Consider the following 18,979-nt stretch of genomic DNA (forward strand, 5'->3'; position numbering starts at 1 on the left):
CGTTAATTACATCACTTATTAAGTAAAATTTTGAAACCATGTGTTGTTTGACTTGTGAGAAAAATTAAAACATATTTATAAAGACAAGAATTATAAAGTATTTAAACTTTGTTCATCTCAATTAAAATCTACTCAATGTCTAAGGACGTGGGGGTGATTGTGGACAAATGATGTTCAATAAATTTTGCCTGCAAATTTGGAAACAATACGAAAAGTGATCTATAAGTAATGTGAGACAGTGAGTATGAGCTCAGCTCACTGTGATGCTTTTCACTTTTCAGCTACAAACCCAAAGCCAAATAGCATCTCTTTGACGTAATCTTCAAACCAACTACAATTTTAAATCAAATATCTTCAAAAAAAAAGATACTTGCCTACGACTTCTTTACGTAAAATTTTTATTCATCTATTTCTATTGAATTTAATAGATAAGTAGGTCCTACTAATATTTTGGAGCTGATAAAAATAAGCAACATCAAAAAATCAATAAAAGCTTGTACAGATCGGTGCGTAGGCAAGCGTTTCCCTACCCTAGAGGAGTCTGGTCCCATGGTAAAGGTAATCTGGAGTTGGACAGAGCAGTAAAATCTAAAACTTACAACTGAAGCAGAAGTCAAAAACAAAACATGGTGATGCAACTACAGTCTCTCCTGTTTTGTAACATTCTACAGAATACTAAACTCAAATGGCAATTGCAGCCATTGACATTGCTAATGAATTGAACAATATGAATCCTGCATTCAGGATTGGCATTACTCACAACCACAGCAACAGCAGGCCCATATCAGAAAATGCCACAAAAAAAACTTATTTCTCTATTGATGGCAGGAGCTTGGAGGAGCTGTATGAAGTAGTATTTCCAGAAAACGTATCGAACCTCGCATGTTCTGCTTTTGTTCAAAAGCCTACCAAACTCTTGGGGATCCCACTTGGAACGAGATGTAGTCTACACAACACCTACAGCTCTCAACCTACAGAGAAAAATCATATGTACACCACCATCTATGACATTATTCTTTTGGCCTGAGATCAGATAACATAACGTCCTCCAGAATCACCACGGTCCAGTCTGCGTTCGTCTTAAGCAACGCTTCTTGATTCCTTGCTGCTTATCCATTAGTTCCAATGCCTATAATCAAATGCCAGGATTTGAAATATTTGCTTTTTCCAAGATCAATATAAAGCAGAGATTGTCACATGGAGAAAATTGCAGTATTAAGAGCATGTTCATCAATTATCTTGAGAAGTCAAAGATAGAGATATGATTACATAAAAAGGAATTTTTACTATAGTATACTAACCACTGCAGTCTACACCAGTTAAATAACTAGATGAAAATACAAAGGGCATACCACTGGTATCAACACAAGCTAGGTGCAAAATTGGCACACGACTGAAGAAAATGATTTTTTGGAAGAAAAAGGTATGAGAAAATTGTTAGGACTCTAAAAGGAATAATCACTCCTAGAAATTGAAAAGATACAATACAATATGAATGTCACAGATCATCGTTACGATACAAAATCAGAAGAACTATGGATAGCGATCCTCATAATCTTCTTCTTGACATTCTTCAAGAACAAAAGAAATAGTCTAATTGTAATGGTAACATACTAACGTGCATGTAGACACCCATTACTACTACATAAAAGTACCAAGGGGGAAAGTGTACCCGGTTCTTCTGCATTTCCATGATTTCTTCCTGCAGCAACCACACAAAATAATAATTGAGAATTGGTGAAGCCCGTTAATTTAATAACAAAGCTCACTCTTTTGGCGTTGGGACATTCCACATACCTGTTTTTGCCGGAGTTCTTGGTTCTCCTCTTTTAGCTTTGCAACTTCTGCTTCCAATTCCATTGTGTAAGCCTAGCAGGAGAGACAAAAGGATCTCCATCAATATAAAGCCAACATCAATGTCTAATTGTGAATTTCAGCATGACATGTAGTTCAAAAAATTGTATCATAGCCCAAAGTATCATACATGGTGAAATTTTGTAACACGGCATGCCCAAGACACTAATCTAGCAATTGAAGGTTAGAGGCTTGCAAATACAATTTTTGATGACTGCGGGTATTCGACCAGCTTCCATACATCTCAACTAATCTCAATAGAATACATATTATATTAATATCTTAGATAGATGGCCACTTTAGCTTATGACTTAAAAAGTAGCCCTATGGTGGTTAGCTAGCAAGCGTTCATAAGTTGAAATAAAACTATACGGTCATGTGTTCCAATTCAATATTGGTAATACACAGCCACAAATAAAATATCTCCAGTTTCAAGGAAAACAATTTGGAAATGTTAGAATGGGAGATGTCTTATCTGCAACGTCATAACTACATTTGTTAAATAAGATGGCAGAGCTAATAGTGAAATCTGCTCCATGGTATAGTATATCGTTTACAACTGCATCTAATAAAGAATAGAGCAGCACATGGATGAAGCATATGGGGGGACATGGATAAAGTAAATGGGAACACAAATGCATCAAATGGTTGGTTTCACACATTGTTTTAGCTTGCAATGACACTGTTTTCACAACTCCAGGTGCACATGGCAACTTATAAATAAGTCAACAAGAATTCAAGTCATATGGTTAAGAACAATTAACAAAGTTACATTGCACAGATCACCTGCTTCCGAGCCCGCGATCTAGCAGCTGACTCTCTGTTTTTTATCATTCTCCGTTGCCTCCTCTCGACAACCTTGTCCACAGTCCCATTACTTCTCCTCCCCCTCAATCCACCATTAAGCGAATAAGGCACGGGAGACACGGACGAGGTATCACCATTGCTCTTTCCAATCCCATCTGATGATAGTTGGTTTGCTGGCGATCCTGTTCCAACCGGTATTGGCCCAGCTGCTAAACTAACCACTCCCATCCTTCCACTCTGCAGAGCAGAGCCTTGCATCAAATTTGAGGTCAATCCTTGATCCGAAATCCCCATAATTCCACCTCTAATCCCTGGACTAGCCAGCTGACCATCACTGGGTAAAGGCAACTGAGATCCATATGTCACAGCAGTAGTCTGCTTTGGAAATATTGGCTGCGGCTGATGTGCTCTAACTCCATTGACATTCAACGATAAGTTTGACGACTGAATCGGAAGGTGATTGTTATTCTCCGGAATTTTAGCCTGGCGCTGAAGACCAATTCCAAAACCAGTGTTATTTCCAAAGAACACTCCATTGTTGGTGTTTCCCGTCACTTGAGTATCCTCTCTCACCACTCCAGCTCTGAATAAAAACTCTTCAAGTGTCACCTCCCCAAGAGTTTGTTGCCTCTGTTGCAAATTAGAAGCAACAGTATTGCTTTCTTTTGCCCCAGCATGTTCATTTATTATGTCCTTCCATACCTCATCCACCTTTTTCTGGCTGAGTGTCCGAGGCAACGTCAAAGAGCCCTGTCGCTGCAAATACCCACCAGTACCACCAACACTACCAGCCCCTTCTTTGGCAGCAGCAGCAGCAGCAGAAGATGCCATGGTTTGCATTTCTTCGGCGCTCCAAATGTTCTTCAACAGCTCATCCATGTTCATTGACCCGAAATCCTTGCCTATACTCCCCATACTCTGAAACTCATCGAAGGTCAGCGAGTAGATCGATGATTGTCGCGCTAATGGATAGTTCGCCGGAGGTCTTCCGCCTCCTCCGCCGTTTCCGGCGGATGGGTCACTCCCAAAATCCTTGAAATTCATCTCCTTCCAAGCTCTGCAGAATCTGACTCGATCAGAACCAGAATCGATCCAAGCACCAAAGAATCACTCAAAATTTAAGATCATTTAACCTTCGCACCAAATCTGAGACTCCAATCACTACAAGACTACTTGGAAAAACTTCACATGCAAACACAATCAAATTCCAAAACAATTGAGCTTGTTTATTCCATCCAAAGCACTCCGTTCCCCCAATTAACAACTCATATGAGTAGAACTCCTCAAAACAGATTTCCAGCAAACGAAGGAACACAGAGATTCGAGAACCCAGAAAGCCCTCTCTGCTTACAAGTCCAATTCACACATAATTTAACACAAAAATTACAGAGAAAACACCAGATACAGCTAATTGAAAGGGGGTAAACAACTCAAGCTATGAACTACGACAAGAAGTGATCGAGTTGCTATCCAAACACCAAAAATCAAACAAAAAATTACAAGAAAGAGCTCAACTATTCAAGGGAAACACGAAATCCAAAACAAAAATACCAGAATTAGAAAACAATCTACATATATTTACAAAAATTTCCCCGTTGAATGAATTTATACTCTTTTTAGTTGTATTATTAATATTATTATTTTGGTTTGCTTGTGTTTTTTTTTTTTTTTTTCTGGTGGCTAATTTGGCTGCGTACCTTCTTCTTCTCTATGTTAGGGCTTTGTGGAGGCGCCAAGTGTCGGCTGTTGCTTGCTAGTTGCTACCCATCTTCCTTTTTTCTCTTTTTTTCTTATTTTTATTTTTAGGTTTCAAGACAATGAGCGATCTTTGCGTTTAAATTACTTAAATACTTTCCATATTCATTTTTAAAAAAATAAAATGAAAGTGGGCCACCTATCCTCTAAGATGATGAGCCTTGACGTGAAAATCAGCCAATCGTTATGCTCAACGTGGGTCCATATCCACCGTCCACGTTTCTTCCTTTTTTCTTTTTTTATAGTGGAAACGCCAAACGGAATGGTTCGTACAGTTATAAAAGCGCATGCACATGATCCACTCGCGAATAAATCCCCTACGGCGCGGACCACTCTATCAGGGACCATTATGTAATTCCCTCTAACCTCCTCTCTTTAATTTTACTTATTAAAGCTTTATTGTAGGTTTATTATTTATGCTCCCTTTGAGATTATTTTTTCAGTTGTTAAAACTTAAAAGTAAGTCATTGGTAATTTTAACTATTTTAGTGTTTGTTTCAAAATATATATATATATATATATATATATATATATATATATATTTTAGTGTTTACTAAAAATTATTTATATATTAATTTAAATTCAATTATATTTTTTTTAGTAAAAACTAGAGAGTGACAAACTCATGAAATTGGTTTCTCAAAAAATGTATGCCTCTGCCCATAAACTTTTTAGAATTTTCATTTTTTTTTATGTTGTACTGAACTAACTTGATTAATATTTAATTTTATTCTCATCGAAGTTTGTCAAAAGTACTACCAGTTTGGAAAATATCGAACTAAACATCCGCCCACCAACGGTCTTAGTAATTCGAATATCCGATAGCCAAAGTGATTTTCCTCGACTATGCAAATAGTTACCTAAATACTAGGAGATGAAAACTGTAAATTCAAATTCCAAGATTTTCTTATAGCAATGATTATTTATGAAATTCTATAAATACTCTAGAGTAAAGGTACCAACAGTAATTTCTTCAAGCATAGACTATTTTCTTTACAGTACAGTACTGACAAAAGTTTGTACTAACTCTCTTTTGCATTGTTTTATTTTGGAGTGTTCTCGAAGATCTATTGTGATTATCGAAATTTTTGGATACGTTGAACTTTGACTTTTGATTCTTTATAGTCCTTTAATCTACTCATAATTTTTTTAGAACTATCATTTTATTCGGCTTTTTTTTTTCATGTTTTAGATTTAAATGTACTAATGTTGCGTATTTGAACTTTGACTTTTATTCTTTACGGTTCTTATTGATAATTAAATAAGAACCTAATATGTTTAGGGTCAATTAGGCAAAATTTAAAAAGGCATGTGCATTATGCCCAATTTTTAAAATTTACATATCAAATCTTTTTTCATACACCATGTTACTTTATTTTGTCCGATTGTCTGCTATTTTTTTTTATTATGTCGGTCAAATTATCATTTAGTTAATCTTGTTAACAATAAAATATCTATAATTATTTATGGATATAATTGAAATTTTAAAAATTTGAGTGGTGGATATATAAAAGTATCAGGTTTAATGAATTATTTTAGTACCACCCATGTGATTGAGGATCAAACTCACAACCTCTTAATTAGAAATATATCTCACGGTAAAGAGAGAAAAAAATATTGGTTAAATGTATTGATTTGTAATAGTCTATAGTGTACCCGATTATCTTTGTCCGTTTGTGCGCCTGCAGATCCTGATAAGGTTAAAAGCCACGCACTAAGGGACGATTTCGTCAAAATGCCAGATCCCCCTCCACAAAAAATTTATCGAGAAAATATAATGAAATAATTTGAAGAAAAGTCATTATTTTTTTATGGTTGATCGTGACTTGATTGACATTGAGCCTATATTAGGATTACGAAAAATGACATAAATATTAATAATTTTTTATTATAATATAACCAAGCAAAGTTATTTGACAATATATAAAATGAAAATACATTTTTAATTAATTTGAATTTTTAAAAAACCATACTAATAATTTGCGATGTCACTAGAAAATTTCATATTTTAAAGGAATCATCTAAGTGTCTTGCTTTTATGTGGACTTAATTGAAAAGGAAAAGGTAGAGGGTTTTATGGACATTTTAATCAAGATTTCATCAAAAGCTCAATAAATTGAATAATATTTTCTTAGATGTTGACTTAACATTATACTTTGTATGTTTCTCAAAAGAAAAAAAAAACATTATACTTTGTATAAATCATGAGATAAATGTTCAAAAAGGCATATGTTTGACATTTGGGACTTACGTATGAAAAGATATAATTTGTTGTTTTTTCTTACAAAAGTATAATTAGATAACATAATTTCAATCTACAGACTAAATGAATTCAACTTTATTAATTTAATTTATTTATCATATTTACATAATTTTTTGCAAGTAGATTGATAAGCCAAGATAATAATTTCTGAAGCTGGGTTGATTAAAAAAAAATTGTAGATTGTGTATCAAACATGATTATAAATTTAATTTGTAAAAGAATATTCCATGTTTATTATGATTTAACTAGCAAATTTTGGAATTCTGATTTTGATCAATGTTTGTTTGTCTTAAATCAATTATATTTTTCAATTGGATTGTCCTCTATGGAGTTACTAGGAACACACATGTCTTTATTGTTTACTTTTTTTCAACAGGGATGTGGGTGAAAAATAATAGACATGTGTTTGGTACGTAGGCCGAATACTCATACTTCGACAGAAGTGAGAATCGATGATATGTTTTTCATACCAACCAGGTAAAGGTCGTGAGATCTAACGAACCGCTTGACTTGCCTAATTTTCCGGAGCATACATCACGGTTGACCATGGTCCTAACAATTTGTTAACTATAAATAATCGAAGGTAAATTCATTCTAAAGTACGCGTGAATCTGTGCAAATACTTGAGAGTGAAATAATTCAAATTAGTACTAACTTTAACGTTAGAGTGTTCATCTCTATTTTGCAGGTCTTTTGCAATCCAAATTTGCAATCCTTTAAGTAAATTTTATGCTCAAACACACGGTGTCTTTAAATTTCCGAGGTTTCGAATGCCTACATTTTTCTATTAAAAATGAAAATTTAAATTTTCTTAAATACAAGTAAATACGCATAGATTGATACATGAGAAGAAAGATATAAATTCACAGATGGTGAAAAGAATTTATAAAATATTATGATTTAAAATTAACACTTTCGTGGTTGGTCTTCCATGGTTAATATCTCTTAAGTTATAATTCACCTTTCTTATAATATTTTCAGAAAAGTTAAGATTTAAACCTTATTCTCATGGATAATATTTCAAGTCCAATTCTATTTTTTTGTTTCTTAAATATTTAAGAGTTATATTTTAATCCTAAACAATTACTTGGTCATTATAATCATTCTACCTTTAGTTGTTTAACAAATGGATGACCTAATTTCAAATACTATACATGTAACATAAATATGTATTAAAACTATGGTAAGAATTCGTGGCAAAATAAGGTAGATTAAAATGATTATTTTCTAAAAATTCAATAATCAAAATAAATTTGTAGATTCAAGTAAAATAAATTTAAAAATAGATGGAATAAAATAAAAGTTTTATAAAAAAAAATATATTTCTTCTTAAGTTTGAGAGTGAGAATTTCGGTTTGAGATTGGCAAAAGAGTTGAATTAATGATTGGATGAAGGGAAGGAGGAAAGTTTGGAGGGACGATCCAAAATAAAGGATCTTCCGACCTAACTTCTACCTGTAAATGGGCAGTGGGTCCCACGTTCCACCCTTTAAATTTTAATTATGCAATAAAATATATATTTTTCATTATCTCTTCTTTTTTTTTTCTTAAATAATATAAATTATAATAAATAGATTAAGTTGTTACTTACACGACAGTGTTGTAAATGGTAATGAAACAACGTGGCGGACATTAATTGGCTTCTGGGCCTGTCGTAGTTTGGTATGTGAAGGAGGGAGGAGGCCAATAATTGCTACTTTAAATTAATTAAGTACTGAAAGTTCCTTTTCTACTCGGTACTCACCCAGGTAGTTTTTTAAAAAATATCAATTTTAACGCTTAGTAAAATGTAAAAAATGAAATTATAGCGATTGTTTTTTTCTTTTTTTTTTCCCTAGTTCAAATTTGGAAGTTTTTATGGAGTTATTCAATCAAATTTAATTTCATGCAAAACTTGATTTTCATTTTGAGAGTTTTAGTGGTGAATTATTGAAGATTGAATGGAGGGTAAAATCTGACACACTTATCTAAATTTAAAGTTCAATGGAATGAAATTGAAAGTTTCGGGTGAAAATTGATACAACTGGCAAGTTTTTAGGTAAAAGTTGACATTTTCCTAATTTTTTAATCTTTTTGTTTTGATCCTTGTTTCAAAATATATGGATATTAGATAAATTTACAAAGGTATGTACTTGTCCCTTGATTGTGTTGAGCTATGTATATTTGATAGGTTTAAATTCCTATTTAGAAAGATTTCATGTCCATTTAACATATTTCCGAAGCAATAGTTAGTAATTAATCTTGGTTAGAGTAATTAGAGAGTAATTAAATATCTGTTTGGTAAAGTTCACAATTTTTTGTTTTAATATTTTAGAAACATAAGTGTTTTACAATTGTGCCTGTTTGTCTTATTATTAGGAAACATTTAAAAAATGATATAGAATTCTTTTAAACAACAAAATCAAATTTCTTATTTATTTTTCCCAGTTTTTCAATTTTTTCCAAAGCATAAATGAAAACATTATTTTATCATTTTTGACTTATAAAATGCATAATAGATATTTAAACAAATTAAATATAACATAAATATATTTAATTTTAAAAAACTGTCATATAAACGGTTATTTTTTATTTAAAAAATTTAGAGAACGAGTTAGTTAACATATATATTTCTATTTCTTTATTTCAATGAAAAAACAAAAAAATAAGAAATAATTATCAAATTCAAATTTGCTTTTATTATTAAAAATAAACACACAAAAAAAAAAACATAAACGAGAAGCAAAAATATTCCTAAACAAGTCTCAAAAGAACTACAATTTTTTTAAAAAATTTTAGTTAATGTGATTATATTCAATATTTTACAAAGAGATTTAACATCATAATTGAGAATGATTCAAGACCATTAAATTTGAGAAGAGAAATTTGATGCTTGTGAAAAATTTGAGATGTGATTTACAATTTTTTTAAAAGAATAATCTAAGATATACTAACATCAAGTAACAAGTACATCTTCCTTCAGCAATTAAATAGGAAAGCGAATCAAAGCAACTGAGTTCCCAGCTCTTTGTTTGACAATATTGATCTTCAAGTAAGTGAACAAGCTCACTTCTCTATAAAGTTACACCAAAATAATTGCTGTATAAGGCAAAGAAGAAAGGTTCGTATTTGTGTGGGCTTTAGTTGGTCAAAAAGGGCGCATAATTTTATTGATTAAGACATATATCAACAAAAAAATAAAAAATAGAAAGTTCTAATTTTCGCCCACACCCGATTGAACTAAAAATGTATCGGTGTTAAAAAGGGAAATTTTGGTTTTTCACTGCAGAATCTATTTGGTTTTAATTGGATCAATTTCATCGATGGTGGGCTTTTTAGGCCTTATGCTGACTTGTCAATCAATAAAGAACTAGAAACTCTACTCTACTCCACCTAACATGGAGATTGCTCAAATGAGACTATTCCATCTATTACCATGGATATTTTCATCCATATTTTTATATGTTCATAAATTTCATATTTACCTAACAGATAAATCAATATTTCTACTATATAGTTAAAAATTTGATAAAATATAAAAAATATCAATTAGTTCACATTAATAAAAGACTTAAACTTATTTAAAATAGTAGAATGTTTATTTGATAAATTATTTTTTAATTTTCATAAAATGAAAACCTCAACATTTATAACCTGTAACCTATGTTCGTATAAACAGAGAATAAAGGATCAGTAAGATGAGTCAAGAGAGTGTATTTCTCTACTGATATATTGAGTGCACCAAATACAAGTATTTATAGGCTTCTGAGTTCTTTAACAGGACGAGAGAAATGATTGACTACTAATAAGAGAGATTTAGTAAATCAAAATAATTTAACTAATTATTCTAATAAATTAACAACTCATTAATAATTCAGCTTGACAATCTATAACTTCAAGAATTTCCTTGCATTTATCTTTTTTTCTTCTTTTAATTTTCATAAACATCTCTCTCAAAAAGAAATTTATTTTCCAATTCAGACCAGACAAATCTTCCTATATATATACAAAAATAAGAGTTGACTGTCTTGTTCAAGTTTGGCATTATTAAAGAATGACCCACTCAGGAAGCGATGCACAAAGACTTGAGGTTAATTAGAGTTTTTATTTTATTTTACAAGCTAATTCTTTAAATTTGTTTTCTATTGAAATCTGAATTTTTAAAAGGTGTTTGGGGGGATATTTTTCCATTTTTGTTATAACTCGTTTCATCTATTTTTCTTCTACTATTAGTTTATATTAAATTAATTAAAACAAGCTATATTGGATTGAAAGTATAAAGACCTATTAGTCACTTTTAAATTTCAGGGATCTATTAGACACAAAATTAAAACTCGAAAGATCTATTAGATACAAAATTAAAAGTGGAGGGATCTATATTAAATACTTTTTAAAATTGATGAATCTATCGGCCATTTTCTAAAAGTCCATGAACTAAATTTGTAACGACTGGGACTATATAATTGTTACAATTTAACACATATTTTTTTTCTAATTCTACAAAAGTTGAAAAATATAATATTAACCATGAAAATTTTTTGATTTTCAGATTGATGTGTTGAGCTAACATCTTGTTTTAAGAACATAAAGAAATGATGTAAAATATATGTTTTAACTAAAATTTGAGGATTTGATTGTAATAATATTTACAGACGAGGGATGATTTGTACATTTTGGAGCATGTAAGGGTATACTTAGCAACCGAAATTTAAGGCTGTGTGATTGTAAAATGGAAAAATAATTATCCAATTAAAATCAATGGTCCCAAATGGTTATTAACTTATTATCAATATTTAAAATGAAAAGGAAAGAAAAGGAAAAGAAAAAGAGAGGCGCCGGCTGGAAATGGTTAGTACTTATTACCAAATGGTTACTATCACGAGCATATAAAAAAAAATGTAAAATAGATTCATGAATTAATAAAAAAAAGTCAAATACGACGATATCAAACCCTTAAAAACTTCAAAAATTTATTAGATACTAAATTGAAAGCTATGAGACGAATTAGACACCATTTGAATTTAGAATGAAATAATTTAACATAATTTTTAAAAAGTAAGAGTGTGTTTGATTGATAATTAGAAAATAGAAATCTGAAAACAAAGAATTCAATAAAAAAAATAGGGCTGGATTATTTGTTTTCTTTTCAGATATGTGTTTTGTAGCTATTTCAAAATTAAGTATCAATTTAAAATATTGTTCAACCTATGTTTAGTAATATATTTGTAAACTACGGATAGTTACCAACTAAATATTTAATTTAATCTAAAATAATATTAATTAATTTATTAATATTTTTTAAAAATAAATTTTATATAATTATTATTTTATAATTTATAATATATTATATTTTACCTGCTTTATTTTTAACAAACATGAAATAAGTTTATTACATTAAATAATATATTTATCAAAGTTTCAAGGTTCTAATAACGTAATTCTATTTTTAAAGTTTCAAATTTAAAATCTGAAAAAACTAAAAACATAACAATGCTGTTTCTAGAATTTCTATAACAGAATTCAAAAATAATTTTTAAATAAAAATCTGTAAAATGCTACTAAATTCATATTCACTAAATCCCTGAGATGAAGTTCAATAAATCCGAAAACAATAAATAGAATCTGAATTCTCAATCAAATAGTTGGTATTAAAATACCCATTAAGATTCCTGACTTCTAAAACCCATTACCAAACACATTAAAAAATAATAATGAAAATATTGAATGAAATACACGATCCATATATATTTTCATCGACAAAAAATTACAGCCATATATATTTTTGTATTTCTATTTTCATATATCACCAACCAAAAATGGGAAACTTATCGTCTTCCTATACAGTCCTTCTCCATCCAGCAAGCTCTGCAATTGTTGACTTGGAAAACCCATGAAATTTTAATACAAAGGAACATCTTCTGAAGCTTCCTTCATCCCTTTAACCAAATATTAAAAACGTAGAATTTGACTTAAACTTCCTTTCAATCGCCTTTCTCTCTCCCAAGTCATGGATTTGAATCTCTCAAGTCAAGGGCTAAAATTTCACACGAGTTTCTCTCTATATCATGTAATTTTTTTGGCAATTCACTTACATAGCTTAACTTGCTGATGGGGATCCACCATCACATTGATTCAGTCAAACTTTTCATCATATAAAACCAAACCATCCTCATAAAACTACTTACAATATTTAATTTCACTGAGAAAAGAAGGCCAAAAAATGCTTCTTCTCCGTAGCTTCTGCGGCCTCTCCTGCTTTCTTGGACTGCTGCTGGTGGGCTTGGGAGCTCCTCAGACAAGTAATGCTCAGGAGTTGTTTAAGTGTCAAAAAAGCCTTCAAAAGACTGCAAGAATTGGAGTGGTTTTCGACAGCGGCTCTCCCATTGGGAAGCAACAGAAGGTGGCAATGAAGATGGCTTTCCCATGTCTTGAATTGGAGCCTCTCCACCTCCATGATTCTCCTGCTTCTTCTTCTGGTAATCTCTTGATGATCTGATCTTCAAGCTTTTTACTTCATTTACCATGTTCTTTGTTGCAACAGAATGCTGCTTATCATCTAATTATTCTGCTTTTGCTTCATTTGGGCCTCTTCCAAAATGGAGTAAAGTTGAGTTACCATTTTCGAGGGACCTACCCAAGTTTCCTACCTCCTTAGCTAAATATATACTAAATAATCTTCCCTAAGTTTTTCAGGTTCTCAAATTTATCTTAATAAATTCTCTAAGTCATTCCACCAAAAAAAAATATTATCGAATTATTATTTTATTAATGTGGAAGGCCATTGATAGTGTCATAAAATGTTAAAGATCCCACGTTGAAAATATATGAGACTTAACAAAAGTTTTATAATACACTTGAGCTACCCAATCTCACCGCTAATTCGTTTTTAAGATGAATCTCATGAATATTGATAACTTAGACTTGTAAATATAGCACTCTAATGACATGTTTTGTAAATTTTAGCCTCCTAGCTTAATTATAACTTATTTTATTTTTGTCATGGTTATAATGGGACAAAAGCAACGAAGAAAAGAGTAATAAAATTAAGATATTAATTATGTAGAATAAATAATCTCCATAGATTAAAAAAAAATTCATAAATAGAGATCGAAGAAGAGAAAGCCTCAAGCGACGACCCATTAGCAAGCATGTGAGATTGTAGTATGATTTTTTATTATTATTTTTTTTAGTACAACATGTTGGGAAGCGGATTCGAACTCAAAATTTCTTAGTTAGAAGTATATACCAATTATCGTTGAGTTATTCTCGCTTTGGCATCTGTAGTATGACTTACTAGGAGATTTTGTACTCTAACAATTAAATGAGTTTAATATAAGAAGAGTATTTGACCGGCCTCATGATTTGACATTGAATTTAATTAACTAATATCTGCATATAAATAATCATAATTAAGTGGGACATACAAATCTACAATATATTTAAGAGTAAGGATAGAATTGATAATTTTAAAAAAACAGATTCAAGAATAATTGATTTTCTAAAATCACCACGTATCTTAAAAATGATTAATTAATTTTAACAATGACAAAAGTCACTCCTGAATCACTTAGTTTTTTCGAAATGCATGAGTAATAGTTCCAAACACATCCTTAACCAAGCTTCTTCAAAACTAAAGAAACAATTACTGTCTTTTTTCCGACAGGATTGGACCTCATAACAAACGGAGAAGTAAAAGCCATTGTCGGATCGGTGACAATTCTGGACTTGATTGTCATTTCCGACCATAAAATTCCTGTCGGAGTTCCCATCGTTTCCACTTCAACTGCACAATTACGGCCACTCAAAATCCCTCCTTTGATTCAAATTGCCAACTATAATATTAACCACCGCATGAAATGTATTGCCTCCATTCTCACCCATTTTCAATGGCGAAAAGTCACAATCTTTCATGAAATTACAAATAATATTGTACATCCCTCCACAAACCCTTCAATCCTAGCACATCGCCTTTCTGATTCGTTTCGATCTGTTAATGTGGAGATCGAACAAGTTCTGACCTTGTCTCCCTCTTCCTCGATCGATCAAGAATTGAAAAAAGTTATGAACAACCAAAGGAAAGGAATTTTTATGGTTACCCAATTCTCTCTAGAGATGGCAGTTCTTCTTTTGACAAAAGCCAAGAAATTGAACTTGGTTGGAAATGGGTATGTTTGGATCGTCTCAGATGACGTATTTGATCTTATTGAAACATCAAATTCTTCATTTTTAAACGAAATGGAAGGCCTCATTGGATTTCGAACCTCTTTTGATAGCACCAAAAACTCATTCAGAAGCTTCGAAGCCAAGTTTAAGAAGGCGTACAATTTAGAATATCCAAATGATGAACAGCCAGCAAAAGCAAGTATGTTTGCCGTTCGAGCTTATGATGCTTCTCGGGCCATTGCTAGAGCCATAGAATCGTTGGGAGAAAATTTCATCTCAAGTGATCAGCTGAGGGAGAAAATTCTAAGGAGCAATTTCGAAGGGCTTAGCGGAAGGGTCAGATTCAAGAATAATGGGATGTTAATATTGCAATCACCAAAATTTCAAATCATTAAAGTGGTGGGGCGAAGCAACAAAGAGATTGCTTTTTGGACATCCAAATTAGGTTTTGTCGAAAGGTCTGTGGAAGTTAATAAAGCTGCCGCCACTAAAATTAAGCCCAATAACGTGAGAAATTATGCAGCTATTCGAGACTTGTCGAGGCTAAAAAAACTGGCTAAGAAAAATTTGAAATTTGCTGTTCCAAAGGATGGAGCGTGTCACGAATTTGTAACAGTGAGCAAAAATTTGGATGGGAATTACATCGCTACTGGATTTTCCATTGATGTATTCAACGCTGTTATGAGCAATATGCCCTATCTTCCGTCCCACGAATTGGTTCCTTTTACCGGCACATACAATGACATGATAGAGGCCGTCCACAACAAGGTAACAAAATTTCTATAATTTTTATTGAACTCAAAAGCATAAATTGATAATTCAAAGGTTTTTTTAACAATTCTATTGATCCACTCATGTGCAGACATATGATGGGGCAGTGGGAGACATAGGAATGTTGGCGTACCGATATCGACATGTCGATTTCACAGCGGCGTATTTAGAGGCAGATATTGTGATGGTGGTAACGGAGAAGAAAGAGAAATGGAAAAAGATATGGGCTTTTATGGATGCTTTTCAACTTAACATGTGGCTGTTAATACCCACCATGCATCTTTTCATTTCCTTTGTTATTTGGATAATTGAACGTCAAAATAACGATGAATTGAAGGGTGTTGGAAACATGTTGTGGTTTTCTGTTTCCATCATCTTTTTCATGCACAGTAAGTTCTAATTTACCTCTCCTAATATTCGACGTGAGAATTATATAAATAGTGTGATTACTAATATCTTAATTAAATAATTAACCTAGGTTCAGATTGAATATTTTCAATCTAATCTTTACAGGGGAGCCCGTAAAGAATGGGTTGGCTCGACTAGTGTTGGGGCCGTGGTTGTTCGCGATTTTGGTGGTGACGACAAGTTTCACAGCAAGTTTGACATCGATGATGACAAAATCTTGGTCTGAGCCGTCGGTGTTGGATGTTGAAACGTTGAGAAAGATGGGTGCGCAGGGCCCGATCGGCTGCAACTCCAACTCTTTCATTTGCACGTATCTCAACGAGACCCTCGGATTTGAGCAGGGTAGAATTAAGAAGATAAACTCCATAGACGATTACCCAGATGCATTTGAGAATGGTACAATTAAGGCTGCTTTCTTGATTAGCCCCCAGGCAAAAGTTTTCCTCGCCAAATATTGCAAAGGCTACACCACAGCAGCTTCCTCTTACAAGTTTAACGGCATTGGCTTTGTAAGTTTTATTATTTTTTTCAACTTTAAATTAGTTAACTTCAAAATTTGTAATTTAAGTTGTTTCATTTTAGGCTTTTCCAAAGGGGTCTGCTCTTGCTGTTAATGTTTCTGCATCAATCGCTGAATTAACCGAGAGAAAACAGATACCACAATTGGAAACCAACGTACTTGCCTCTTTCAACTGTTCTTCAACTGACCAAGCAGATGGGCAGGGCTTAGGGCCTGGACCTTTCCTGGGCCTATTCTCTATCTGTGGCACTATTGCTTTCTTGGTCTTGTTGTATATGGGCCTACAGTTATTGACAACAAAAATGGGCTCGATTGAAAAGCCCAATAAAGCCCAGCAGGCCTTACCCCCTAGACTAGAACAAAGCAAGAGGATTGGTAGACACGTTCATACCTTACAGCTACAGCAACCCCATTTTATTATATATTCATAAATTATGGAGGTGCAATTGTATTTAGATCATTTTAACTGTCACTAGATTTTCTGTTTTGTTTTATTTTTGTCTTTGGTTGAAAGATGGTAGAGTGATGTACATGTATGTACAAAGAGGTCATATCCAATGTGACAAAATTAAAGGAACTATTTTAAAGTTACAAGACTGGGTACTACCATTTTTTTTTAGCCAAAAGTGGTGGGCGGGAAAATTCAAATTCATCATGAATTTTTTTGAATACTGATTTCTTTTGTTGCTTGGATTGTCCTTGTGAAATTTTCTCAACTCATCATGAATTTTTTGAATACCGATTTGTTTTGTTGCTTGGATTGTCCTTGTGAAATGACCACTACATATAAGTGTATTCAAAGGTAAAGGTATTTATCCTCGCTCTATTTATCAAATTCAAAAAAATGACATAGAAATTCAAAATTTAATAAAACACATGATAAATAATGAGAATAACATAAACCATAGTGACTAATATATTATGAAAGTTGGAGTATCCACATGCTTTCATTATCTATATGGTATCTTATCCATTATATATGTCAATAATAATAGGCCAGAAAATAGGTACACAGAAGTTTAGTTAAGTAATAATAATTATTGGGCATATTAACTTATCAACTCTAGAAAAACAAAGCGTTTTTATTGGTACTGAAGAGATATCTTCTCAATAAACTCGGTTATATCCTTCCACATTTTCTTATGACTTTGCTTTTGATTTCATCGAAAAGGTTAAAAGGATCTCGTATCAATGAAGATGTTGTCTATCACTTATGTGCATATTATCTTCTTTGTATCACCACAACAAATTCGAGTTTTTCCCGATGCAACAATTCGTTCCCTTAGAGCTAAAGAATTTGTCGGGAAAATATTTTTCCGACAAAAGTATACCTAGTTAATATAAGACTTTGGTTTCATTTCCAACAATTCTCTTCTCGGACAAAATGTACCATCGAATTTTCTCTGGAGTAGTCTCTGACTCTTATTCAAAACCAACTTCTCTTCCCAACAATAACTTTAAATAATGAATCCACGTTTTTGTTTTTAGAAATAAAGAAAACAAGAAACAATAATAAAGTCCATTTTGAACCAACTCCAGTGGGGAGCCGAGAAACCACTCCCCCACAAGATTATCCATCACTGCCTTGCGCGCAATACCATGGGGGCAAAGAAGTCATTGTTGAAAATAATGGATACGAAGTAAAGCCAATAAATTGGTATCGCACAATTGAATGTGTGGCTACAGAAGAATTTAAGATATAATGTATTTCCTTCAACACAATAATATAATTACTATATCATCGATTACTAATGAAATCAAAATATCTACTATATTATCATTTTTCATGTACACGAGTTGCTATTCCACCAATAATCTTTTCATGAGATGTGCCCTAATTCATCTCGTCCTAGAACTAAATTTAAAAAAAAAATCGAATCTTCAACCACCAATTATGCGTCTTGCGTGTGATTTTAAACAACGCGTTTATAATTGAAATGTCCAGAAAAGTTCTTCTTCAATTTCTTTCGAATAATTAATCATATGCTCCTCAAATTCTGCAAATATTCGAGACATTGAGAAATATATAGAAAAGTATTTTGAAAATGAGAATTAGATCTTTATTTTTACTTTTGTGTAGTTAAATGATTTTTTATGGATGAGCATGATAGGGATATTCTAAACCTTTGTTAATTAAAATGGTTTTGAAATTAAAGTTTGATTGCAATGTCATGTAACTAATCTTGGTTCTAATCAAAGATTGATATATTTAGTTTTGCATGAGAATTTGATGAGCTTTTTTTAATAGGATTAAATAAGATTTGTTTTTGTTTTATTAATTAGATTGGTATTCAAAATTGTATATATTGATTTTGATACCTTAATTAATTAATAAACAATCACAAATTAATTCCAAATAAATTAATATGATTTTCTTTAATTCAATAATCATAAAGATGGAAATTGAACTCTATGTGCTACGTAACATAATATACATGATCTGAGTTGTTCTTCTCCCT

At 32.0% G+C, this 18,979-nt stretch overlaps 2 protein-coding genes across 4 annotated transcripts; one reads left to right on the forward strand and one right to left on the reverse strand.

The window, feature by feature from the left end:
- Positions 1–462: 462 nt before the first annotated feature.
- On the reverse strand, positions 463–4,510 carry ABF2 (abscisic acid responsive elements-binding factor 2). Of its 3 annotated transcripts, none has more exons than XM_088127669.1 (5): positions 4,359–4,510; positions 2,641–3,718; positions 1,798–1,869; positions 1,673–1,702; positions 463–1,129 (listed from the first exon to the last, which is right to left on the reverse strand). In XM_088127669.1, the coding sequence occupies exons 2-5, from the start codon at positions 3,703–3,705 to the stop codon at positions 1,055–1,057; spliced, it is 1,242 nt and encodes a 413-aa protein (XP_087983795.1). In that variant the 5' UTR covers positions 3,706–3,718; positions 4,359–4,510; the 3' UTR covers positions 463–1,054. The 3 variants fall into 3 exon arrangements, with proteins under 3 accessions (XP_087983795.1, XP_087983794.1, XP_022144238.1); XM_088127668.1 differs by having other exon boundaries at positions 2,641–4,004; positions 4,359–4,498; XM_022288546.2 differs by lacking the exons at positions 1,673–1,702; positions 4,359–4,510 and having other exon boundaries at positions 2,641–4,333.
- Positions 4,511–12,783: 8,273 nt separating this feature from the next.
- On the forward strand, positions 12,784–17,132 carry LOC111013944 (glutamate receptor 2.5-like). The gene is made up of 5 exons (XM_022288499.2): positions 12,784–13,134; positions 14,322–15,589; positions 15,684–15,981; positions 16,106–16,509; positions 16,583–17,132. The coding sequence occupies exons 1-5, from the start codon at positions 12,879–12,881 to the stop codon at positions 16,949–16,951; spliced, it is 2,595 nt and encodes an 864-aa protein (XP_022144191.1). The 5' UTR covers positions 12,784–12,878; the 3' UTR covers positions 16,952–17,132.
- Positions 17,133–18,979: the final 1,847 nt, after the last annotated feature.

The sequence above is a fragment of the Momordica charantia genome (genome assembly GCF_013281855.1).
Source record: "Momordica charantia cultivar OHB3-1 chromosome 8 unlocalized genomic scaffold, Mcharantia_2.0 BLBB01000008.1, whole genome shotgun sequence".
Lineage (NCBI taxonomy): Eukaryota > Viridiplantae > Streptophyta > Magnoliopsida > Cucurbitales > Cucurbitaceae > Momordica > Momordica charantia.

Coding starts and splice junctions, on each gene's coding strand:
- ABF2 (XM_088127669.1), bottom strand. CDS start 3,705: ATGAATTTCAAGGATTTTGGGAGTGACCCATCCGCCGGAAACGGCGGA. Junction 1,703..1,797: donor AAGAACTCCGGCAAAAACAG/GTATGTGGAATG, acceptor TGGTTGCTGCAG/GAAGAAATCATGGAAATGCA. Junction 1,130..1,672: donor TGGAAATGCAGAAGAACCGG/GTACACTTTCCC, acceptor ATTTGATTATAG/GCATTGGAACTAATGGATAA.
- LOC111013944 (XM_022288499.2), top strand. CDS start 12,879: ATGCTTCTTCTCCGTAGCTTCTGCGGCCTCTCCTGCTTTCTTGGACTG. Junction 13,135..14,321: donor TTCTCCTGCTTCTTCTTCTG/GTAATCTCTTGA, acceptor TTTTTCCGACAG/GATTGGACCTCATAACAAAC. Junction 16,510..16,582: donor AGTTTAACGGCATTGGCTTT/GTAAGTTTTATT, acceptor GTTTCATTTTAG/GCTTTTCCAAAGGGGTCTGC.